Below are 26,375 nucleotides of genomic sequence, written 5' to 3' on the forward strand. Positions count from 1 at the left end.
TCTTTGAAAAATAAATAGTATACAGTCCTGCAATTACTACCCCTGATTATCCCCTGGGTCCTAGTTTAAATATCGGGATCTGATGTGTCTGAAATTTCACTGTTGTCTCTTGATTGTCTTGCGCAGTGTGCACTCAGCTTCTGGTGTCAAGGCCGGATGAGGAGAACATCAGCAGTTACCTGCAGCTCATCGAGAAGTGTCTGACACACGAGGTGGGTCTCTTTCTGAACCCAGGTTTTCTCAAGGTGTAGACCTGCTTAAAAAAAATGAAATATAGAGTTGGGTCCATACAAATTTGGACAGTGTCACAATTGCCATCATTTTGGCTCTGTATACCACCACAGTGGATTTGAAAGGAAATATCCTAATTACATCCAAATTTGGTGAATAGTGTAGGAATTACACCCATTTATATATGAGGTCCCCCCAGTTTTAGGGGGACAAACTAACACAATCATGAATTAAATTGAGAGTTTCGATACTTGGTTGCAAATCCTTTGCCGTCAATAACTGCCTGAAGTCTGGAACCCATAGACATCACCAGATGCTGGGTTTCTTCTGTGGTGATGCTCTGCCAGGCCTGCACTGCAGCTGTCTTTGTTCTTGGGGTGTTTTGCCTTAGAAATCAAAACAAACCAATCAGAGATAGCAAAAACATTAGGAAGTAGGCGTATCTGTGTCAAATTCAACAATCAAGTGAAGACTTCACCAGAGTAAATACAGAGGGTTTACCACAAGATGTAAACAGGCAACAGGAAGACCAGATTAGAGTTTGCCAAGAAACATCTAAAGAACCCTGTACAGTTCTGGCACAACATCCTATGGACAGATGAGACAAAGATCAACTTGTACCAGAATGATGGGAAGAGAAGAGTATGGAGAAGGGAAGGAACTGCTCATGATTCGAAGCGTACCACCTCATCTGTGAAGCATAGTGGAGGTAGTGTTGTGTCATGGGCATGTATGGCTGCCAAGGGAACTGGTTCCCTTGTATTTATTGGTAATGTGACTGCTGACAAAAGCAGCAGGATGAATTCTGAAGTGTTTAGGGCTATATTATCTGCTCAGATTCAGCCAAATGCTTCAAACTCATTGGATGGCACTTCACAGTGCAGAAGGTCAATGACCCGAAGCATACTGCGAAAACAAACCAAGACTTTAAGGCGAAGAAATGGAATGTTCTGCAATGGCCAAGTAAATCACCTGACCTGAATCCAATTGAGCAGCATTTCACTTGCTGAAAGCAAAACTGAAGGAACAGGAACTAAAGACAGCTGCAGTGCAGGCCTTGCAGAGCATCACCAGGGAAGAAACCCAGCATCTGGTGATGTCTATGGGTTCCAGACTTCAGGCAGTCATTGACTGCAAAGGATTTGAACTAAGTATTGAAACTCACAATTTAATTAATGATTATGTTAGTTTGTTCAAATACTTTTGAGCCCCTAAAATTGGGGGGACCACATATAAAAATGGGTGCAATTCCTACACTGTTCACCCAATTTGTATGTAACTACCCTCAAATTAAAGATGAAAGTCTACACTTAAATTTTGATTGTTTCCTTTCAAATCCATTGTGGTGGCGTACAGAGCCAAAATGATGACAATTGTGTCACTGTCCAAATATTTATGGCCCTAACTGTACCTTGCTGCACCTTCGCTGTGTATTGTGGACATTGCTGCCTTTCTGTGTTGGCACCTCAGCTGCTGTTCCAGTTTTGTATGAAATGTTCAGCCGTTCCTGTTCTCTCCCGCATTCCCCACCTCCAGGCATTCACGGAAACCCAGAAGAAGAGGCTGGTCTCCTGGAAGCAGCAGGTCCTGAAACTGCTCCGGTTGTTCCCACGGAAATCAATGCTGGATTTGCCAGGGTACCGACAGAAAGGGTGAGTGAGTGGGCCGTGCCAGGCACCTGGGCCTTCATGCAGGGTTGTTTGTGTGTGCAGTGTGGAAAGTGTTAGTTTTTGCACAGTAGCCAATCCAAGGAGTCCAGAACCCATTTCACACCTTTCCTGAGCCTAATGCAGGTGATTTTAAAGAGACTTCTTAACCCTGCTGGCTTGTGTGCCTCAAGAAATGCATTTTGAAGAACACTGTGAAAGGAACCTTAATCCTGAGCAATTTGTAGAGACTAGGGGCTGATCTTTGCATCACTAATTGCTGCTCCACAGTCATTTATTTAATGTAAGTAAATTAAATCTCATCCAAAGAGCTTAAATAGCTTAATAGTAAAATATGTACAAAGTTGTGAATGAATAATATGCGGTACATGATGCACCATTTCCTGCCTGTTTATAGTGTAACAGATTAACTATAATAGTGTGCATCTGCTGTCTTTGCAAATTTTAATGATTTATATATTTTTTTTGTGATGTGTTTGTGTTTTCCAGCTGGGCATATGGGTCGAACTCTCTCCCCACAGCGGGCTCTGTGGGTGGGGGCCTGGGGCGTCGAGGGCAGAGGCCGTTCCAGATGCCCCCCCGGTTGCCCACCAGCAGGATGGGACTGATAACTCCCGCAAGCATGGGGGGCACCTCCCCTCGACAGACGCTCGCCAGCCCCGCGCTGGGAGGGCAAGGCCGGCAGGTAAGACGCAGCAAAACCCGTTTACTTCCTTGCCGTATTAAACTCTTGACAGGAGGACAGTCTAAAAACACCTTGTGTTGCGCTGGGCTGGACTGGTTGAATACCAAATACCCAGGGTCTCGGCTGGTGGTCTCTGACCGTGTCTTTGTGTCCCTCCTCCCGCAGAACCTGTGGTTTGCGAACCCAGGGGGCAGCAACAGCATGCCGAGCCAGAGTCGCAGTTCGGTGCAGAGAACGCACTCTCTCCCCGTCCACACTTCCCCACAGACCATGCTCATGTTCCAGCAACCAGGTGAGTCTGCCCGAACCGGAGACGAAACCAAGCGAATGTCAAATGCAAGGTCTCATGTGCATTACTGCTCCTGCACAGTTTTCTATATTGGACAGGTGTTGCCAGAAAAGACCATCAGGATTATGTATCCAGTGCAGCACAACAGCAATGTAACTCTTCTATCTAATAATACTTCTCTTCTGCTGTCTAGTATGTTTGCCTGTACAGTATGTATGAGAGAGTGTGGATTGCAAGGCTTGATAATTACATTTGTCACCTTTAGAAATCAAAACATATATATTAAACAGAAGTTTTTCTCTCCCACGCTCAGAATGCCAGGTTCCAGGGACAGACCTTGAGATCAACCCCACGCTGGAGTCACTGTGCCTCAGTATGACGGAGCATGCCTTAGGTGGTGAGTACCAAATACCAATTCACTAGCTCTTTTTTCCATTTTCTACTGTATTGTAGCAACAAACAGATAGACAGTGCTCTCAGTTGAAACACAACCCAGGTTACCAGTCTCCAGGTAACTGCTTACACCCATCTTGGTCTCCTCGGTCCTATTCCTACAAAACCAGTCTGACTTCTTATGGATCTCTTAATTCCTGAAGCGAAACCTCAAGAAAAGAAACTGACAAATGATAGATTAAAGGGGTGACAACCTATACATGCACGTACGCACACACACATCATAGTGTATATTACACTTGAGAGCAGAAACGTAAACTGACACTTTTTAGGTATCTGACAAGTGATGTCTAACAATTATAGCCAAAGAGATGTCGTCTTACTATGGGTATTCAAAGGCTGAGCTTCTTGTCCAAAAGTAAGCATGTTAAAGGAAAATGAAAAAAATAAACAGAGTAAATTCATGAGCAGGTAACCATACTGTAATGCACACTACATCTTTTTTTGCAGTCTTTGAAATAAGCAGAGGGGTCTTTAAAGCAGCTTTGAAGGCTGGGTATAACATTGATCAGATCAGCATGTTCACCACAAGGGTAGTCACATTTTTACATGCTTCATGCTGAATAACTCGTTCTAATCGATTAACCATCTGACACTGAACACATGGGCCTCTACCCAAATGTGTGTTGATATTTTAATTATTGAACCCCACATAAGCACAAGGATCAGGCTACTGTGATCACTGTTATGCTGTTACCTTAGCTCTATGAGAATATGGAATGGTTTACAAACTAGATCTTGTCTTGTTTTCCCCTACAGATGGAATGGACAGAACATCGACAATATGAAAATAATAATAAAATAAAGAAGATATACACTTCACTTTATATAAAACACTTTGATCCCTGCATCTCTTTTCACAGAAGCATCGCAGGACAAAAAATTTTTTAAAAGAAAGAGTAGAGAATACGGTCACTACAAAAACAAAAGACAATGAAAAGATGGAACAGTACAAAAGTGAGAGAGAAATAAAACTGTACATGTTCTCTGATATTTTTCTACTTTATTATACTTAATAACTAAGGTTTATTATAAAACAAACACAGATTACTACAATATAAAGAGAAGAAAAATAACTAAAAAACAACATTGCAAGAGTGTGGAGGCTACTTTGATTAGCAGTCCCATCTCCTCTGTATGTCTCCTTCAGCAGGTGTCTACCACAAGGTCAATGGGATAAGGCAAGATTACACTAGGGTGGGGTTGTTCACAGGTTGCTGGTTTTAACTGGTCTTGTGGTTGCAGCTGGAATGGGGGGCCTTTTTGGGAGGTTCTCCTCATGCAAACCCAAAATGCTTCTGTTTTTTTTTTTTTTTTGCCAGTTGATAAAGGTAACAGAGGGTCATCTAGAAGCCAAAAGTGTAAATATCATAACGTGCACATCATGCTCCACATTTTATCCATTACCTCTTATTAAAAAAGAAAATGTATGAATACCCGTCTCAATGTCTACTAGTTGTGCCCTAGCGTTGGTCTGTCTGATGTAATGACTTGGATCTCCAGTACTGACACGCTAGCGATGTAATATTTCTGAAACAAAAGAGTGCAGAGACATTCTCAATAAAGTAACAGTCAACAACATGTAAATGAGCAACTCTAATGAGTTTTTTCTTTCTCTGAAGAGTGCAACAGTGCAAAGTTGCCGGGTAGTGTTTGAGACGCATGCATTTGCCGAGTTATCAATTATTCAGAGCGCTCTCCAAAATGAGATGTATATCGCGAAAGGGACTAGAGCGGTTGCAGCAGGAGGAATCTGGATGCATTAGTCATGGTTTTTGCAATTTGGTTTTTAGATGACCGCGTATGTGAGTCTTGCATTGACCCGCTCCGGTCTCAAACTGACATCCTTTGTTTGTTTGTTGGGTGGTTGATCCTTCTATTTTGCTGTATAACAAAAAAAAAATCACCATTTGTGAATCAGTGATGAAGTATACGTGTTGCTCGGGTTGTCATAACAATTTGGAATTAGACTTTTAGTCACATGGTCCATCTCAAGGCAATTTTGAGAGTCTTTCAGGTTGTCTGTGTTGTCATGTCCTGTATTTATTGGAGCAATTTAAGGTGGGGACTTTCCAGGTAGTGTCCAAACCCAGCTGGTACAGTTACACTCAAATGAGTCCCTTTTGTGAAGCAAGCCATGAATTAATTAACTTTGTCAGCGTCGCCACAATGGCGTGGAGCTGCTCGAAAATGTCTTTCAGATTCTACATGAACTGAGTGTTTTATTATTGAGAGAGATGCATTGGCATTATTTTCCCCACATTAGCATGTTACTAGGGTAGAGCCCCCGTCTTTGATTCACTGATTGTCTGAATGTCAGTGTTGAATTAAGTCTGCATTGTTTCACTTGTCAATGAAAATAGTTTGCCTTCGTCTAACGATTGAGTGATTGGCAAAGAACGTGAAGTATATAAACCTGTTCATTTCAATGTACCAATGTAGTCAATTTGTAAAATCAAGTTAATTGTTTTGTGTGCAGAAAAGGAAAACGAGGCCTTTGTCTGACATGAGGACTCATTTTAATTCACTTATTCCACATTCGGACAATTAATATTTCAAGATAAAATAAGTTGTAATCTTTAGTATTCATCCCTTTACAAATGTTAAAACCTTCTTTATGAAATTGGAATTGGAAGGGCAGACTTTCATACAGCTGTAATCCAAAAGTCACTGTTTATTTTCTTTGCATCAGTTTTCCAATCTTTGTTGACTTATTAGCACTGGCGTTAAAAGATCACCTGTGATGACCTGTGATTCCTGTGCTAGCTGTGACTCATCAGGGATTTGATGGTCCTGTGAGTTTTTTCTCCAAATCCCAAAGAATCCCAATTCTTAAACAGACCAAACCGATCACAGGCATGGCTGTATCTCATGTATATAGGATACTTAGCCACTGCCTGTGGGTCATTGATTTGTATTTATATTCCTCAGAAGTCCGAAGCAGGAGACTATAAAGGCTTAAATCAGCTCACTTATATTGTCATTCCCCTCCTAACTCTTTTGTGGGTTTCACCTTTAAATTATAGTGTCTCAAATAGTGACGTACTGTCCCACTTTTTCAGATCCCACCAAATCAAGCCATCAGTGATTCCCCCCCCCCAAAAATTAATTATTCCCAAGATACAGAAAGCGTGATTGAGTGTATTTTATCAGTATTACAGCTCATCAAAGGCTAAACCTGGTGCTTGGAGATAAGCCAGTGTTATTCTGCTATAATTAAATATCAATCACACTTAAAAGGATAAGTCTTCATGCTTCCGGCATGATAATTATGCGTTTAAATGTTGAAAGTGGAATGTAGCAAGGAATTGACAGTGCTGTTCATTGAGGAGTGATGTGTGCAGTCCATGTTTAACTAAAATGGGGTCACTGAAAAACCAGAAGCAGTGGGATTTGGCTTGGTCTTATAGACGGAAAGATTTTGAATCAAAGAACAGAGGGTGTTGGGAAACATCAGGGCTATACATATGCTCTCCCTGTATTAAGATGTAACTGGTCTTTTGGGGTTAATGTGAGTTGGTAAAAGGTACATTTCAAATTGTGAGGATTCTTTCAGTCAAATTAATTAGTTTAGTTAGTTAATTCACAAATCAATGGATTTAATTAAGCCAGATACACTTTTCTTCCTTGAGGGCCAGATTTTGAGGAAGAGGGTTGTAGATCCGTGTGTAACACCTTTTAAACGCCACACAAGGATCAAATGTGGGGGTCAGCGGCTCATTCAAACCCCTTTCCGAAATTGAAATCACAGCGCCATCCAGATTAAGTTAAGCATCTTTAAAAATCCTTTGGTTTCCATTAAACTCTCGCGTGCAAGAATGAGCCGGCACCCTGGGCAGCTGTAAAAGATTACCCTTCAGCTGTTCCCGACAGGCAACAATTTAACGTGCCGTCAGAGTATGTTTGAGCGATCCCCACGTTCAACCTGTTCTGTTTGTCGGTGCTTCTGCCAACTGACTGCTGAAGCATTTATATGACAGACCCACGGGACTGCAAAGTGGCATCCCAAGTGGAGATGGTGTGAGACAGCAGGGTCGGGCAGTAGACATGGGAAGAACAAGAGCATGTGGTAGGAAAGTCAGAGCAGGTCCCACCACCAATGAGAGAGAGAGACTACCATTTGCCCATAATGATCACAACTTATCTCTACTGTTTTTTTGTTTTGTTTTTCCCCATTCCATCTCTTCTCTTAAATTGCTTAATTGGAAACCTGTCCTTATGCAAGAATGTGACCCACCTGTCAATCTCAATTCCCAAATTTAGGACTGTGGCAGGGTTCCACTTCATAGACGCCAATTCCTTTCCTCAAGCATAGAGTTGACCTCAGGTTTATGGATTTGGACTGTGTCGGCACCAGATGGGTTGGAAGTTCTAGTAGCTAGCTAGTCAGGTTGCCATTAAACGCCTTTGAAGCATGATCCTTCAGGCCATTGTACTACAATATCCGTGTACTACATGAATTGATCAAGTTGATTGATTAATGGAGATTCTGCTGTGCATCTAAAGATCTTATTGGAATTATTTGGGGCTTTTTAGTCTTTCCTTTGTCTTGCTCCACAGTGCCCTCTAGTGGGCTACAGCAGCCACCTGCAGCCCACTGTTTGTTATTAGTAAATGGAAGAGCACTTATTAAGTCAGCACTCTGCTGACACTGACCTTTTTTTGTTTTTTTCTCCAGACAGTGTTACAGCTGAAGTGTAACAATCTTGTGCGTTTCTGAGCTGTCAGCATTAGTCAGGGCTTGCTGTGCCATTGTCTCTTCCTGCATATTCCTCAATGCTCATTTTCAAACATGCTGACATGCCTTTTCCTGGTGGTCTGCTCCTCTAATTGCGGCTTCCTCTAACCGGGAATGTTGTGGACACCTTCATTAATGGAAACTGTATAGACCACAAGCGCCCAGTCCGTCAAGCACGCTCAAGTATTCTTAAGTACACGTTGGAGAAAGGGGAGAAAGTTAGATTCGGATATTAGTATCCAGGAAGCTGGTAAGAGAAACGCAGGGATTACAGGATGCTTTCTGATGTTTTGGAGTGGCCGGATTGAGAATGTCTAGTAAGATGCGCAAATGTAAGGAGTTCAGTTTGACATTTTAAAATGGCATGTTTTGCTCTGGGTGTGTATCGTTCGCATTTACGTACTCTGTCCCATGGAATGATGGGTATAAATCTCGAAAGCACAAAATAAAAATCTAAATGTAGCTGTTGTGCGTAGCATGCGGAGAATGACAATAGTTGATGGTTTCTCGTAAGTTGGTTCATGTTGGAGATCTTGTTTGCTTCACTGTAGTGGACAGTGGTGAGTTTCTTTCTGCAACAATTCTAATGCACATTCTGAGATTACCCAATGCAGATTTTTAATTTGTTATATAAACCTATGCAAACCTGCAGTTTCGTACAAAAGGTGTTTGATGTACAGTCATTGTATCTGTATTCATTTCTCATCTGTATTTGAGTGAAATGGCACGTTATTGATTAATCAGATGGTGGAGTTTCATTTTTGTGTGTTTGTTTTTTGGTGATCTTTTGTGGATTTGTCTTTTCAAGCAATTCATTTAACCAGGGTGTAGTTATATTGATCTTCCCTTTAACTATTTTAATTTGTTTTACTTATGGGAGTGAGTCCTTAAACACAGTACTTGATTGAATATTAGTGCCACCGTGTTCAATACATTACGCTTTACAAAATGTCCAGCTGATTTCTGTAATTGGCACTCTGGAGATCTACTACTGAAACTGTGTTCTGGGAAATAAATGTTGCAAATTGTGGTTTAAGATTTGGGCTGTCTGTCAGCTCAGGAAGATAAATGGCTGTGACTTGCTGGTGAGTCATAGAGGTCGGGACAGAGTATTGAGAGTAGGGAGTGTGGTATTGGTATTTAATTTATAGCGTTTGCTTTTTATCTTGCTTTGAGTTGCTGTTTTCTGTCTTTGCATGGTGTGAAGGACAAAGATTGTGGTGCTCATGATGAGATAAAGGATCCAAGTTTTACAAAATCTCCAAAGATCTCTATTATGTAGATTGGGTGGGTGTTGCTGTTCACATGGGAGAGAGAACCAGAATTGTTATGGGGAACCTCTATCCTTCTGCTTCTTTTAAGCAAAATGACAAATCTTGTACTGTCTACTCTGGTTGCTAGAATGAGTGCGACCCAAGATTTTAGTTCAAACTGAATACCTACCCTCAGTTCAGCTGCTATAATAATATTTTGGAAACATTTATTTTTATGATTTATTTTTTAATGAGTTCACGAGTGGCAGGGATCATGTGCTGGATCATCATGTCAGTAAGAACTGAAGTAATATATAGTAACTGTATTGTTGTAAATCAAATCCATTCGCAACCAAGTTCATTTCAGGGCAACCTCAAAGCAGTGGAAATTCAGTTGCTGTGCTATCCTCATTGTCTCCTGAGACAGGAGCTTTGGGATTGCTGTTTGCATCTGTGCTTGTGGAGCTACAGTTTATCCTTTTTGTGTTTCTGTATACATTCTCTGTAGTGTAAAACAGCTGTAACTGACAGAGTAAGACAATGGATCAAATTTACTCACCCACTCTGGAATTAGATGGTTTACTTTGCAGGGTAGGTCAATACGAATTGTCTGTATTTTGTCAACATAAACCATGTGAATTCCGTATTTAAAAACTATGTATTCTACACTTAAATCATCCTATTGAAGACACTAAAGGTTTACATGAAACTTGTTTTGGATTGTTCGGTGTTGTCCCGGAAAGGCTTTAATGTTGTAGTCGTGTGTCGAAGGGTCTGTAGTGACTTTGAGGGATTTTGTATTCTGGACCAGCACTCTTTAGACATTTGCTCCTGCTGTAATTTATAAATTGGCACATCCTGTCATCGAGCAGACTGTAACTGTCTCCCTTCGATCCTCTTCTGCTTAAGTTCAGAATCCTCAGACTGGCAGAAGCCCAAAACATACTAAACTTCAAAAGTCAAAAGCACAAAGGAAATATTCCTCATTTATTTTTATATGGTTCTGTGCCTTGCAGACCGCGACAGAGCAAACACAAAGGGGATTAATGGACCGTACGGGCAGAATTGTGGAGGTTCTCTTTGGAAGAATAACAAAAGCATGGTCTCTGAAAAGTAGTGTTCTACAATTACACCTGTTTGCAAGAGGCAATCTTTGTTCAAATCCCTGCGGCTCTGAAGGATTTATTTTTGAGCCGTTAAAGGTTGAAGTTCACCTTACTCAGTCTCCATCCTTTCTTGCTCGGTACCCAATGACTTCAATTTTTTTCTGGGTCATTATTGATAAAGTCAAGTAGTAATACAGTAAATTAAGTAGAGTTGAGTAGAGATTTCAACCTTTCACTGTATAAAATAAGAAGTGCAGAGAGTGCTATCAAAGAAAATAACATTATGCTTCATAACAAATATCAGTAACACATGGCACTATATTTAATGAATACCCTGCAACTCCTATTATCTGTGTGTAGTTCAGTAGGAGTAAACTTTTCAAAATAGCAATTGCCCTCCACCCCTTGCCACTCACTGGATTTTGGTTGTTTAGTTTTTCCAGCTGGCTTTCACCCATCACAAATGTAAAATGTCATTGGAACTAAATGCACGTAAAAAGTAGAACCGATGTCCTTGTCTTGCACTGGCTTTGTGTTCATTTTACATCTACATTTTATTCATCAAGCATACCAAGTGGTTACAAAAGGGTTCTATTACAAACTGGATGAGTCTGACTTGATGGTCGAAGGGTCCGAAGTTTTTAAGAGGGTGAAAAAGAAAGATTTTACCAGAGAGAGAATTGTAGTAACCTTTAGAACACTAGAGCTACCTCGAGTTACACTTTTCACTTTTTAAACCTGGCTACAGTTAGCAAAAAGTCATAACCAAATATGATGCTTCAACACTGGCTGGGATTTGGGGTGGGGTTGAGGGGTGGGGAGGGTGAGATTATGCATGATTTTCTTAACCAGAAGAGAATACCCTGACTTTACCAAACGCTAAAACTGCCCCCCTGTAATTAAAATACAAAACAAATGAAAAAACTACAACAAGGTTTTGGAGGGGAGTCTCTTGGTTTTTTTGCCTGCTTTTAAGCATTTTTTTTTTTTAACTGTCAAGAATTGCCTCTAAATGTGGTACAAAATGAATAGTTACAAATGCAGGGGTATTGGGTAAGAGGTAGCTTCAGACATTAGGAGACATCCATGGTGTATTTACAGAGTTAACTATTTATTTCTACAAAATAAAAATAAATACATTAAAGATTAAGGGTCCTCTTACAAAAGAAAAACAAAACAAGACAAACACAAGAAAACGGATGTTATTTTAGATACATTTTATTAAGAATAACTTTTGTTATTTGCTATGGCTGGTAACCATGAGAACATTATGAAAACAATTGTGTAGTCACTTGGATTATTATCTCTTTGCTTTGTAAAGGCAAGCGAGTATATAAAAAAAAAGTATTAGTACATTTTTTTGTGTGTGTTTCCATGTTAAAGCTGTGCTTATATTGTAATTATTTTTTGTTAATGTTTGTATGTCTCTCCCCCCCAAGTTGCCTTTTAAACTTGACACTAATGCATCTTGTCTTTATAGAAGATAATTAAAAAAAAAAAAAAAAAAAAAAGAAATAGCTTGGTTTTGTTATGGGATTTATAAAGGCATTTCCTCTGTTTTAGATCGTCTGCCTTCTTAAGATATTGGGCACCTTTGGACTGGCTGAAAAAGACAGTGTGCTTTTTGGGGTTCAGTTGTGATAGGATTTTCAAATTTGCATGCATAAATAATTCAAAACAATTGGCAATTAAATATAAATACATAGTCATTTGGTGATCGCCTGAAGTGAAGTTATGCTACGCCTGGTGTGTTAACAAAACAGGCTGGCTGATACTCAGACATTGACAGACGTGCTCTCTGGAACTGTTTCTCATGGCTGATTTTCCCCCAAGCTGTCTGCCCAATTCATAAAGCATCTTTTTTTTTTTTTAACACTTTAAGACACTGCTGCTATCTAGTTGTGGCTATTTTGGTTCCCCTCTGACTTTAGACATTTGTAAGGGTAGTACATTCTTAGTACAGTACATCAAATATTATGGCATGTGAAATGTTTGGGGAGATAGCGCCTTCAAATGAATAAATCAAGTTTCTGCTGAGATTATGGTTTGTCTGGGTTTATTCCACTGTAGATGGTTTATGTGATTTTATTTTCCTTACAATATTATTTTCCACTAGCTCGCTCTCATGAGTTTGACATGAAACACTGGGTGACTGGTTTCTGCTCTGAGGTGTATAAATCTCTTCTAGAACCGCATTTTAATGAGCTCAAGGTGGCATTTATTGTCAGTGTATCATACTTATTGTTTTGAGATGTTTTCAGCTATATAGAATACCTCTTTCCCACATTTCTCCTGCTTCACCTCTTCAGTTTCGCTCCGTTTCCAATGAGAAGAGAAACATGACTGTAAACCAAGTCAAACCAATCTGGATTTTTGTGAACATGAACAAAATCCAATCACTTCAAATGAGCTTTGAGAAAAATTATGGCGATAAACATGTCATTTTGCATATACACTGTCGTAAGAGTTACAGTGCAGGACTGCTGGTATAAATCACTTTCAAGCTTGCAAATAATACACTATATGTTTACTTTCCTCAAAACTGAGTAATATCATTGAGTTGAGTTTTATTGTTCTTTTTCCGTGTTTTCTTTTGAAAATATGCTTTTAATTTTTGAAACTGATTTACATGAGGCTGAACATGACCTTAACAGCACTTTTTCTGCTGGAAATAAAACCACCTCTTGCTTTGAGATGATACAAACTAAACCTATGTGTGTGTGTCCCATCAAAAAAAAAAAAAAAAAAAAAAAAAAATCCTCAGTGTGATTGGGTATGAACTCTGTAATATGAGCTGCCTGAAATATTTTTTTGGATTTTGTTTTCTAGGAGGTCAATTTGTATTGATTTCAATTTTGGGGGGAATATATTTAAGAGATGCAGACAAGAAAGGGGAAGGGAATTTGGCACTTAACATGGCTTTAAAAACTGAAATTCCAGGTCTCAATTAAATTCAGAAGAATTGAACCTGTAGTCGTAATTGTCATTTGATTGCATTTCTGGGAAATTGCATGACAACAAATACAATTGGTGCGTAAATACTCCACCAAACACGTTTAACTCCTCATCAACAGAATCCAAAAATTGAATATTTCAAGCCAAGAATATGGTTCGAGTTGTCTGTTTCAGCTGTCCAAAGGTTTAACAAAAACTGAGACCTTCCTTTGATTTGTCCAGTCAAAAGGGGGCATCTGAGATGGATGGGGGGCCCTGGGAGAGGGAGTGAAACCTGTTAATAAATTTAATTGTAAACCCTGTTGTGTTAATGCAACTGTGTGTTGTGTTTTGTACTGGCTACAGATACAGAGCTCTGTCTTCTTTAATAAGAGTTATTTATATACCTTTACCGCTGCATGCAGATGAGAAAAACAAAAGAAAAACTAAAAATCCAACCTGTTAATGCAAAATGTGGCTGTGCCTTTTTTTCCTGTGTTTTTGTATATTTTTTGATCCCTGTTAAAAATATATAAATAACTTAAAAAATGGAATAAAAAAATGGGGAAGGGCAAAAAAAATAAAATGAATTTAACACTTTATATATATATATATATATATATATATATATATATATATATATATATATATATATATACACGCTAAACTGTTGTGCGCTATTTGTTTTGTATCAAACTGGTGTAAAAACACAGGATTTCAAAGATTAGCAGTGATGCTGAAGTGTGAAGGGTGTGGAATGAGAGGTGTGTGTCAGGAAAGCGTTCACAGCTGGATTTACTGAGGACGGGATCCTGGCATTTTTTTGGTTTTGTGTTTTTTTCTTCTCCTCCGGGGGTTTAGTTGTTGCATCCAGTTTGTTGTCTGATCAGCCACAAAAGTAGAAGAAGAAAATACTGGAGTGCTGTCTGTCTCAGAGCTGCAACCTGCGTCTAACTCGTATCCCCTCGTGTTTCTTGTCTGTCCGGGGCAGCAAAGTCCAGGAGAAAATAATCACGAAAACAACAATTGTGACTGCAGCCATTTTTTCTCTTTGGGTGACTGACCAGAGGGACAAGTTTCTCCTTTCCTGCAAAAAAACAAACAAAAAAAATGTCTCTGTTTGCTGTAAGGCACTTATCGCTGACTGTGAAATCAGCTTTTCATTTTTTTGTTAGCATGTTGGTGAGGAACTCTACTCAGTCAGGACTGGGGATGTGTTTGCAGCAGCCTTCACCAATAAGACCTACAACTGTGATCCCGTACAGGGAGAGGAGTGTGCTTTTGTTTTGGATTTTGTTTTTCTCATTTTTTATTTTTTTTATTTTGTTCTTTACTTCATTTTGGTACTGCTGTTTTTTTCATTGTTTTGGCAGTCTCAGAAAGATGCATAGACAGACATGTATGGCTGCATCACTGGTCTTGAAAAGTGGATTAATTATTGTTATTATTATTGTTAACACCTCTGTGTGTTACTTTGACAGTTAGGGGAGAGGGTCATTGCTTTTTATTTTTTTTGTTTTGTTGTGTTTTGTTTTGTCTTTTATTGCCCTTCCCTAATGAGATAGTTACATGATTGGAAAACCTATGTATACGTATACATGTGTATGTACACACACACCTATATGTGTATATGTGTGTGTATATATATATATGTGTATGTATGTATATATATGAGCGTTTTTCAAGGCTCTTTCAAATTTGTTCATGTTTTGCTGATTTATGAAGGCTGAAACATTATTTTGAGGACATTCATACCTTTGTTACAATACATTTAAAGAAAAAAAAAGGATTGTGTCCTTGTCTTCTTTTAATAAACATGTTTGATATGAATGGATCACCATGAAGTTTGATCTAATCAGAATTATTTTTTCAAGCAATATAACTCCTATCGCCTTTGCAGGTAATTCCTAGTGTTTCTTTCGCTTATGGTAAATGATGAAAATTCGCAAATGCTGCTGCTGTGTTTGTGCCTGGTGTGCTCTGCCATTACTGAAGGCCTGAGTACAGGAGAGCAGAGTAAGTATGCAGTTCAAAAGGAAAACTGCAAGTAATCTACTTTTAGATTATTTAAAGACTAGACTAGATGCTAAAAGACGAGATACTATTACAAGCTATCCTTCAGAGATGCAGGGATTAATTTAGTGTTTTTAATATTGTAAATATTATTGCACAGTTATAAGAAATCTAAAAAAAATGTACAAGATCTGAATCCACTGAATGGATTAACAAGCAGAAAGACAGTTATGATCAGAGATAATTGGTTACAAAACTCATGTTGGTGGTAGTAGTAGTAAAGGTAATGGGATAAAACAGTAGCATAGAATTGATGGTCCTTGCTTAGTTTTGACTCACTTTTTGAGCAGCATGCAAAACTTCCTAGATGTAACATAAAATCTATATTAAGTATGCAATCACCTCTGAAATATGGCTTTGATAGTCACTGGCTCATTGGCACTAAAGAGGTGTAACACATTCTGCTGAACCTGTCTTCTCCAATAAGAGTGCCCTCCTTCTCACAAATGTAATGACCCAAGATGGGAATAAAAATAGCACGGCCGGAACAGCACTGCTCGACACACACAGACCAGGAGGCAGAAAGAGAAGACACTCTGTCTGGTGAGAGACACCAACCTGTTTAGATCAACGTTTTATTGTTCTTATTTTGAATTACAATGAGGCCGATGTCTCTTTGTGTTCTCATTTAGAAACACAAGTGCTGCTCCTGCCGTTGATCAGCCACGAGATACCGACCAGGTAAGAATTGTACATCAAGGGGTGATAGAATGAGGAGTTTCAGAATCTTAACTTTAGCCTGAATGGTTTGAGATGCAAAATGTCTTTGTCTAATCTGTTATAAAAATAACATGTAGTATTGGGTTCAAGCAATGTTCAGGTAAGTCTGGAGAACAAATTGGCTACATTTAAAGATGGGATATTTATTTTGGGCAGGAAGACTCTTTTGAAGCATTAATTTTGTCTGGTAGATGGGATTCTTTTGAGGTTTTGGGATGAAGCAGTTGTTAATTGGACAGGAATTGAGAGCCTTACATCCTTTTTTAATATACAGGCTAAAATATTAGAGTGGGTAGATAAACGACATTATTTTATGGTTAGATTGGTTATATAAACACCGCTTCATTACATACTGATACACCATACAATCGTACCATGTATACTTTCTCTTACCTCCACTATGGGGAGTGGATGATGTAGGCATGCAGTTTGGTCCGCCAACCTCCAGAGGGCAGCATTAACGTCGTCCCCAGGTCGTTTGCTTCAGCGCATGCGCCGCGGGGCTCCTTTGTTTTTCCTGTCCCTTTAACAAGGAAATCACTCTTATTTAGGATCAGCTGGATTTCACACAGATGTGTATAAAACAAAAGGTAGGGTGATGTAATTTAGTCGGCGTTTTGCGTTGGCTCTCATCTAATGAAAGCACAGTTAGCTGTCATGGTTTTCTTACCGTACACCTAGACCATTTATAAGTGCGATTCAGCCCACACATTTCACTCTAAATTAACTATAAAATGTGTAACTATCTGTTAGTGTAGCTTTCAACAGATGTAGCATTTTCTCCTGTGTTGAAAAGCAAGTATAGGAGTTTAAGGTGTGTTTAATTCCTTATTGTGCCATACCAGTTATATATACGTACTGTACTTTATGGTTCATGATCTTAGACCAAACTGTGTAACATTATTAATTTTTCACACACGAAATATACAGTAAAATATCTACATAACACCTTTAATAATGATGGCCTCTTGGGTGATGTTATGAAAAACATAAGTATTAATCCAGATCATATGAACAATTGATGTGCAGCCCCTCTTCCAAAACCGAGTAATCAATGGTGTGTGCTGACAACGTGGTTATGGATTAAACTGAAACCAACTGAAGCCACATTCAGTAACAGTTAAATTAGATACACATTGCTTGCGGTGACATTTTTAACCGATACGTGTGGATACACTGTGTGACGTATTTGTATTCATTGCATTTTGTAAACCTGAACAGGACGAGAGCAACACCTTCCCTGCTTCATTACTTCAAATGAGCTTTGATTTCCCCAGACCATCTTCTTGCTCAAGCAGCAACAAAGGTACATTTGTGTTTGTTTGTTTTCATTTATCTCATTTCATTTCGAGATTTGATTAGCTTGCTGTCTCCAGTTAAAGTTGAAAGTTATTATAACACGTTTTGTTACCCTAAAAACAGGCGCTGTACTGTACAAGGTGCGTTTCAATACCGTATCATTTATATAATTATAATTTCTGTGCTCAGAATGACACGTATTTAGTCCTCCTTCCTTTTGTTTCTATCCTGTATTCTAAGGGCGTCCATTAAAAATGTGAGCTAGACTATTTACTGTTTTACTTCAGCTCTGTAGTTTAAGACACTGCGATTTGATTGCTTGTAAACTGAATTCGTAGTTTTTTCTTCAAGTTAATAGTGGGGGGAGGAATCATGCTATCTTTGTATTTGTCAACACAATATAAACTGAGAGTTGCCCAGGTTATATGTTATTTGTTTTGACACTGTTTGTACTCAATTCTGCAGCGGCCAGCCTCTGGGATGATGCGAGGAATGGGGCCACATCAGCAGTGCGAAGATCAGCCTAAAGGAAGACGTTGCATCGGAGGTTTGCTGCTGAGATAACCGTCAACAACAGACTGCACACCCTGACTCTATAGCACAGAATCCCAGATTGAAACCCCTCACGTCCAGTATCGACAGCCCCCCAGATTCCCTCTCTTTAGACCGCGATGTCACAATCCCGTGAAAGCGATGAGAGGGGCAAGGAGAAAGAGAGGGGGGCCCGTCCTAAAGTGAGACAGAGCCGCTCGGAGGAGAGGAGGGAGGGCAGTGCCGGCGACAGCGGGGGAAGGAAGAACGGGAGAGGGAAGAAGAAAGGCAGGCAAGACACCCCGCTGGAGCGCCCTGCCAGTGACGGCTTCGAATACGGAGAGCTGCGGGCGGGCAGGGAGTTCGGGGACAGGGGGTCGTCCCCTCTGGAGAGGAGGCGGCGGCTGGTCCCTGCCTCCACTGGCGGCATCCTACAGGAACTGGGTGCTGAGGGGCTGGCAGGAGCAGCAGAAGAAGAGGAGGGGGAGGGGTGTGGCGCCAGGGTCCCCAGCGGCCGCACTTTGAGACAGAAGATCCAGGATGCGGTGGGCCAGTGCTTCCCCATCAAGAGTCACAGCAGCCCCTCGCCCTGCCTCTCCCCCTCGTCCTCCACCTCCTCCTGCGCCTCGTCGTCCTCCTCCTCCCGCCGCAAGATTCACCTGAGTGAGCTTATGCTGGATAAGTGCCCCTTCCCGGCGGGCTCCGACCTGGCACAGAAGTGGTACCTCATCAAGCAGCACACAGCCCCCATTTCCCAGCCTGCCCTGCTGGACACCCTGAGCGGGGCAGCCAGCTCCTCGCATCTGATGACCATGGTGGAGGACGAGGACGACCGGTTGCGGGAGAGACGGCGCATCAGCATCGAGCAGGGAGTGGAGCCACCGCCCAACGCCCAGATCCACACCTTTGAGGTGACGGCCCAGATCAACCCCCTTTACAAGCTGGGGCCAAAACTGGCGCACGGTATGAATGAGCTGGCGGGGGACGATCGAGCCACTTTGCAGCAGCAGCAGCAGCAGAAACTAGAGCAGCAGCAACTGCAGATGCAGGCACAACAGCAACAGCAACAGCAACAGCAACAACCACCACCACCACCACAACCACAACAGCAGCTGATATTGCGAAACTGCTTGGACAGCTTAGACGAAGTGGCGGCTTGTTCTGCTTCTTCAGAGCCCATGGCGGTAGTTTTGGCGGCAGCGGCGGCAGCAGTGACAGCTGGGATAGACAGCCACCCCCCTGCTCCCTCCGCACTGCCCCAATCGGAGCGCCTGAAATGCAGGGATACCTATCGGGTCCACACCCAAATCGACTACATCCACTGCCTGGTGCCCGACCTCCTGCAGATCACCAACCTGCCCTGCTACTGGGGGGTGATGGACCGCTACGAGGCAGAGGCCCTGCTGGAGGGCAAACCTGAGGGAACCTTCCTCCTGCGTGACTCGGCCCAAGAGGACTACCTATTCTCGGTCAGCTTTCGCCGCTACGGCCGGTCGCTGCATGCCCGCATCGAGCAGTGGAACCACAATTTCAGCTTCGATGTGCACGACCCCAGCGTCTTCCATGCCTCCACCGTGACCGGCCTCCTAGAGCACTACAAGGATCCCAACTCCTGCATGTTCTTCGAGCCCCTGCTGTCCAGCCCCATCCACCGCACGCAGCCCTTCAGCCTGCAACACATCTGCCGGGCAGTCATCGCCAGCTGCACCACCTATGACGGTATCGACGTGCTGCCCATCCCCACGGCCCTGAAGGAGCACCTGAAGGAGTACCACTACAAACAGAAAGTGAGAGTGAGACGGCTGGACACCTGGTGGGAGTAGATTGTGAGGAATCCTCCCCCCACCCTGACTCAACTTGAGGACCAGGATTGCAGAGGTCACAATTTCATCAAGATTCAGTTCGTTCTCTTATTTTACTTTTTGCATCTTCTTTTTTTTCTGGTATGTTCCTACCTTTGTTGAGGCAGTTTAAGCAAATCGGACAGATGATCTTGAATACCAGAAAATTATAATATAACTTTGTATTATTTATTAATACTGTGTAATTATTATAATTACACTTTATCCATTATAAGTAGACTATGTATTGTTACAACATAGAATGTGAAAGAAAGAATGTGACATTTGTTGCCGTGGTGTGTGTAAGTGTGTATATATATACAAGTATGTATATGTATACGTGTGTGTGTGTGACAGTATATACACATACATATTTTCTTCTTACTTCAGGATATATTTTTAAGAATGCACTGTACTAAGTCTTAATTTTTCTCTTGCTATTCCCTAATTAAACAATTCCCTTCACTACATTCGAGGAGATTGCATGAACCACTCTGCCATCTCCCCACCCGCACAGACCTTCCTATCAGCCAGCGAATCGAATCAATTATTACTGACACAATGCTGAACTCAGGTTGAAGGGGCTCAACTTGGCTGACCTGTGCCGTACCAGACGCCTTATCACAACTCACTGTGGCACAATGATGCTGAACAATACCACAATCTTTTTTTTTCTCTCCTTGGGATCTCCCGGGGGGTCCCAAGTAAAGGTAGCACAAATCTTTGATTTAGGCATCTAAAGCCAGGCACGGATAATCTTACATGCTAAGCTGTTATTTTAGGGTATATTCTATTGATTTTCCAGAAGAGAACAAAGAAAACAAGCCAATATGTGTTCTTTAATGAGCAGTGAAGTGGTCCTGGGTGGGAAACTTCTCTGAGGTGAGTGTAAGGACCAACGCTGATTGACGCCTGTGCTGTCCACCAGTCTGTGAAAGGAGGAAGTGGGGAGTGTTAAAGGTGGTGTCAGCAGGGTATACACTGATTAGAAATCCCAATTCTGAGTCTGTGCTCAGAAACACATGCAACCCATTATTTAAAATCTCATAATCCTGCTCATGCAGAAAGAAAAGGGCATCTAGTATGAATCACACTAGTTGTAGTGATATACAGCTTAAGACCTGAAGTGTCTGAGAAAAGGATTAGCAAACTTGAATGAAGTGCAGTCTGGGATTAAGTCCACAGGCTTCCACAGGCCCAGTGTAAAGGCAAACAAAGCTTTATAGTGAGTGTCAGGATTTTCAGATTTTTCTCTTCAGAGTAACGTCCTTCCACCGCCCCAGAATGTCCGAAATAATTTAAATTAACAGAGATGCGCCTGCAGTGGCACATGATGTCTGCAATGTCAGATCTGTACAGCCTGTATCTTATATTATATAATATATATATAAACTCCTCACTTCCCTTCTTTCACAGAAACTGTTGTATACCCTACACTCCTCAAATCCAATTCCATAAGTATTCTTCTACAGATTGCAATGTTTGTTTCAGATTCCCTGACCAGTTTTTGTATGCTTTTATTTTGATTTGATTTTCACTGTATGTCGAGAAATATATGCAAAAACTCGTCCGCGTTCTTCGCACAATCCTGCAGGAAAATTAAATCATCTGGCACAATGACATCATGTTCTTAGAAGCACTTTGAACAGAATAGTCTTATCCTGCTAACTTATTTTGTTCACTTGTTGTGATTATGATGAGAATTATTGTTATTGTCATTATTATTTGTTATTATTGTTGTTGTTGTTGTTGTTGTTATTGTTGGTGGTTATTTCTAAATAAAATCTGCCTCGGATCAATAGAATTGGCCGTTACCTTTCGCTCGCTTATGAGGGAGAAAGACTAACCTTTGGAGTGTAAGGGAAGATAATTCTTTGGAGACTGCAGGCGTCCTGGCTTTAACTATTCCACTGAGCTGTAAATGTAGTGGCAACTGGAATTATAAAAGATATTGTCAATTATTGTGTCAGAAGGGATGGTGAAGAGATCTTCAGCCCTAATTCTTGAGATCCCTTATCCTTCCGGTTTTATAGACTACTTCTAGTTGCAGATCATGCTAGATCTTTGACTACTTAAACAAGGAACTGGTCCAGCTTGAGGAGCAGACCAAGAATCTAGAACCAGAAGTGGAGACCCCTGACTTAAAGGTCTGATCATAGGAAGCTTATGAGTTGGTGCACTTTTCCCCCATTGGTCTGGTATAAAACGTTCAGATGTAACTTGAAATGCACCGACATATATGTCAAGCACAAAGTGGTAAAGGCAGAAGTAACATTTACTTTTGCATATGGATCAGGGATTAAAATGCATATCGGTATGCTTTCTGAACAAGCACTGCATTCCAAAAGCTGAATTTCCCAAATGCTGGATCGATAAAACGCATGATTGTTACTGCTCTACCTTTTGACTCACTCCACTAGATTGAGCTGAGCTAGTTGTCGTTCTCGGGAAAATAAATATAGGTGATGCATTGCACTGACAGCTGTGTTTTTAAACAGTGGTGCATGTATTTGAGTGGAGATGATTTCTGTTTTTAACCCAATAGTTGTTGCTGGTTTAAGGTCAACAGTGTATATACTGCGCAGTACAATACTATAGGTTTAAGTTTCATCCAAAGCAGTTTGAAAAACAGCTTTGAAGCACAAATCAGTAATAATGTTCAAATTCTAAATATCTAAAAGTGTTTAAGTGAGAGAACATCCCAGTCTAATATCAAATGATTCACTTAACATTCTAGTATTGTTATTAAAATGTATTATCTGAAAGTATATATTGGGGAAAAAAATTAGATATTTTTCTTGTTAAATTCTGAGGCACAGTACAATGCCTTTAGGTTAAACTACTCCATCTGGAAAATATTAGATGCTGTACCATTTTTTAAAATGATTCGAAGAGGAAGGTACTAAATCAAAATAAACAAAACATTACTTGCATGACTTGAAACACAATTGCTGTTATGTGAGATGCTGGACTGTGTAATTTTAATCAAGTAAGTGTAAATATTCTGTTAGGCTGCAGTTTTTTTTTTTTCCACACACTTTCAAAATCCTCATAAAGGGCTCTTGTTGCTTTTCAAGTCCGTTGGGAAATCCAAACTTCCCTGTGTTCAAATGTTGAACAATACAGACATTTCTGTTGCTAATAGGTATCTATGCTGTTGCCTGAAAACAGTCTTTTGCTGAATAGAGGGGCATTATTGAGCACTGAAAAGGTTTTGAACTACATTCTGTATTTGAACACACTCTTCTGTTTACATTCCCAGATTATTCCTTCTGTTTGTGTTTGTGCCTGAAAGTATTTTTCTGAATTTGTTAAGTGCATTGAAAGTAGAAATGATCTAAGCTGACAATTTGAAAAACTGATATTGGAGCTCCTCAGTTGACTTCCAAAGCAGGCTTATTTAGTTTCAAATTAATCATTATGATTTTTTTCTTAGGAATTTGTCTGAAACCAGTAGTTGGCTCAAATAGTAATAATAATAATGAAAGTAGATTATAGTTTCACTCACCAATTTGCTTAAATACAGATCACGGTCTACACGCACACACACACTTAATACATGTATTAAGCTCTGTGCAACAAAGTAAAACCATGTGCAGTTGAACATGAAATTAAAGCTGTAGTTGGCGCTTGAAGTTCTCTTTAAGACAAAAATTGTGCACTGTTTTATAATTTTTTACGTAATTTGTTATTCATTTTTTGTTTGTGTTACAAAAATGAATGGTATTTTCTTTAATAAGCCTGTAATGTGTGGACAAAAACCATCAACTGCATAAGTGGCCCCTGATGGCAGAGAGGGAATTTCTGAGGTGTATGTTTTCCTTCATAAGTTATGATGTTCATTATTATGAAAAGGTGTAAGCACAAATATATCTAAAGTATCAATCTAAGTATAAAAGTGCAGTGCATTTATGTTTAGCCTATTTGACGGCACAAGAATATTCAAAGGCTGGAAGTATACATGCTTAAATATGACTGCACACCACTGGTCATACTCTTGTTCGTGTTTTTCTAAACTTTATCAAGCTGAGGGTGGTGGTGAATGCAGTCTTTTATTGAGCTTTACTGTGTGAAAGCCACTACATATATACAAATATATAGCATGTAACAGGGACTGGATTGTAGGAAACCATTATTGAATTTTGAAGCCACTTTTTATTGCAGGTGTAGTTCAGTCACTCTGACAGCAGATGGCATAATTTATCACAGTACACATCAGTACAGGCTAAAGACAACTTGTGCAAGGATAAAGTTAGAAACTCAAAGGTGTTACCCTTTGGGTCAGATTGCAACAGAAGTGCAGGTACACACTAAATTGGGGATCACACACACCTGTGGATTAACTCAATCAATTAGCAACAAATAAACAAGTGGGGGGTCAGCTGATCCGGATGTCCAATATAAAGCAGAGGAACAGCTTTCCAAAGCCCAGTGTGTGATAGGGAACACATTGACTTTGTGAGAATGCTAGCATTTGTAACTATATTATCATTACAGATGATTCTTAAATTATGCTTGGATTTCTAACATTTTCCATATTTCTTTACTATGTGGCCACTTCCATAACTTAAAAGATTTCTTTGTTGTGTTTGATTTAATTATATTTACTTAAAATAAATGATGTTAAATTATATGGAAAGTATATCAATCATACAGTATCTTCACAGTAATGTATTAGCAATGAGAGAGAGAGAGGAAAAAAGAAGTATGAATATAAATTAGGTAAATAAAGCACTGAGCTGGAAGAGATGAATGTTATTGATATTGCAACCTCCAGTGTAATAATGGTACGTGTGACAGAACACTGGTGCTTATTGGAATGGGATTTTCTGTTATAAAATTCATTCAAAGTTTGTTTAGCTACCTCCAGAAAGCCTGTCTATTGTTGTAGACCAACTCTTCCAGGTTGGTGTGTAGTAGTGGGGACAGTGGTGAGGGGCTAAGGGTAAATTAAATTATATAAATTTCAATATTTTAATATGTATTATTTGGCGTAAAAGAAGGAACTGCTTTGATCTGCAATACATGGGAGGCTATAACTTTAAGGCTTTTGCATATTTTACACGCATAACATGCATAAACAAAGCCAACCCAACTCAACGGGCTCAAAAAACAAACAAACAAACAAACAAACCAAAGAAAGATGACAGCAAGTATATCCTTCATTGGGAGACTTCATTCGTCAGAGCAGCAGATGGGCAGTTTGGAGTTAACGGTTTTCATACAATCGACAGGCCGGCATCTGGGGTCTGATGGGAACTGGGGAAATGCGAGAGGTTTTAGCTTGGCCTGATACTTCAATAGAGAATAAGAATAAAACACACACACACAATCAATGTAATATAAGGCTTACATGTTACAGTAAAAGGTAGAGGAAAGTACTTTTATAGGGAAATACGTTTCTGTTTCTGCATTTTCATATTGTAATACATCTGTTATTCTGGTTCCTTCCTAGAGACGATCATAGAACACTTTTTTTCATAGGTAACAGCATTTTTTTTTCTTTCTTTTTCTATATTCAAATATTATATTTACTGTAATTGTGAATTGCAGACACTGCTTTCAGCTGTTCTAAAAATAGTAATAAATAAAATGGCCTCCATTGCCTTGTGGTAAAAGTGTGGACTGTCTTATTTATTGACCCATTTGTTTTGGTGCCATGAGTTTTTTCTGTATTTTCCTTCATCCCTTAGGATGTATGGGAGGTGGAGGGTCCAATTCAATCCAAACATGTTGCTTGCAAATTAACCCAAAATGCTGGATACAAATGATTCAAAACACAAGTAGAGTAGCTAGGAGGTTTAAAAGGGGGTGGGTAATAGACCTGGTTTACTAAAAGCAATACAAATGAACCACAGGCCCCAGGATCAAATACACCACATCTCAGCATGTATAACACAGAGAGGCTTAGCCGCTTCCAGAAATACTGCTGTAGTGTCTCTGCCATGGGTTACTGTGTGCAGGTAAATACAGGGCTGTTTAATGAAGACATCATTCACCTGCAGGGCAATTGGCACAGGCAGCCATAACTACAAGCCCCTTCTGATGGGTTTTATTGCAGGATGGGACACTGGTTTGTATTGTACAAACCCATGACTGAAAACTCAAACACTGGCAATATACACTCACCTAAAGGATTATTAGGAACACCTGTTCAATTTCTCATTAATGCAATTATCTAACCAACCAATCACATGGCAGTTGCTTCAATGCTTCATTTAGGGGTGTGGTCCTGGTCAAGACAATCTCCTATACTCCAAACTGAATGTCTGAATGGGAAAGAAAGGTGATTTAAGCAATTTTGAGCGTGGCATGGTTGTTGGTGCCAGACGGGCCGGTCTGAGTATTTCACAATCTGCTCAGTTACTGGGATTTTCACGTACAACCATTTCTAGGGTTTACAAAGAATGGTGTGAAAAGGGAAAAACATCCAGTATGCGGCAGTCCTGTGAGCGAAAATGCCTTGTTGATGCGAGAGGTCAGAGGAGAATGGGCCGACTGATTCAAGCTGATAGAAGAGCAACTTTGACTGAAATAACCACTCGTTACAACCGA

General features: G+C 40.2%; 2 protein-coding genes across 3 annotated transcripts in view; both read left to right on the top strand.

Annotated features, from left to right (window-relative positions):
• The window catches only part of samd4b (sterile alpha motif domain containing 4B), a 44,746-nt gene extending 32,287 nt beyond the window's left edge, over window positions 1-12,459 (top strand). For both annotated transcript variants that reach the window (XM_066703985.1, XM_066703986.1), the window contains exons 8-13: window positions 127-212; window positions 1,768-1,883; window positions 2,388-2,583; window positions 2,749-2,875; window positions 3,186-3,269; window positions 4,085-12,459. In XM_066703985.1, the coding sequence (XP_066560082.1) occupies window positions 127-212; window positions 1,768-1,883; window positions 2,388-2,583; window positions 2,749-2,875; window positions 3,186-3,269; window positions 4,085-4,113 (638 nt within the window). In that variant the 3' untranslated portion in view covers window positions 4,114-12,459. The remainder of the gene's footprint in view (window positions 1-126; window positions 213-1,767; window positions 1,884-2,387; window positions 2,584-2,748; window positions 2,876-3,185; window positions 3,270-4,084) is intronic.
• A 4,197-nt stretch (window positions 12,460-16,656) lies between these two features.
• socs9 (suppressor of cytokine signaling 9) lies at window positions 16,657-25,443 on the top strand. The gene is made up of 3 exons (XM_066703987.1): window positions 16,657-16,739; window positions 17,371-17,455; window positions 17,914-25,443. The coding sequence occupies exon 3, from the start codon at window positions 18,120-18,122 to the stop codon at window positions 19,800-19,802; it is 1,683 nt and encodes a 560-aa protein (XP_066560084.1). The 5' UTR covers window positions 16,657-16,739; window positions 17,371-17,455; window positions 17,914-18,119; the 3' UTR covers window positions 19,803-25,443.
• Window positions 25,444-26,375: the final 932 nt, after the last annotated feature.

This window comes from Amia ocellicauda, chromosome 5 (genome assembly GCF_036373705.1).
Source record: "Amia ocellicauda isolate fAmiCal2 chromosome 5, fAmiCal2.hap1, whole genome shotgun sequence".
In the NCBI taxonomy this organism is placed as follows: domain Eukaryota; kingdom Metazoa; phylum Chordata; class Actinopteri; order Amiiformes; family Amiidae; genus Amia; species Amia ocellicauda.

Bases quoted from the DNA above. Each gene is read 5' to 3' on its own strand.
- socs9 (XM_066703987.1), top strand. From the start codon at position 18,120: ATGTCACAATCCCGTGAAAGCGATGAGAGGGGCAAGGAGAAAGAGAGG.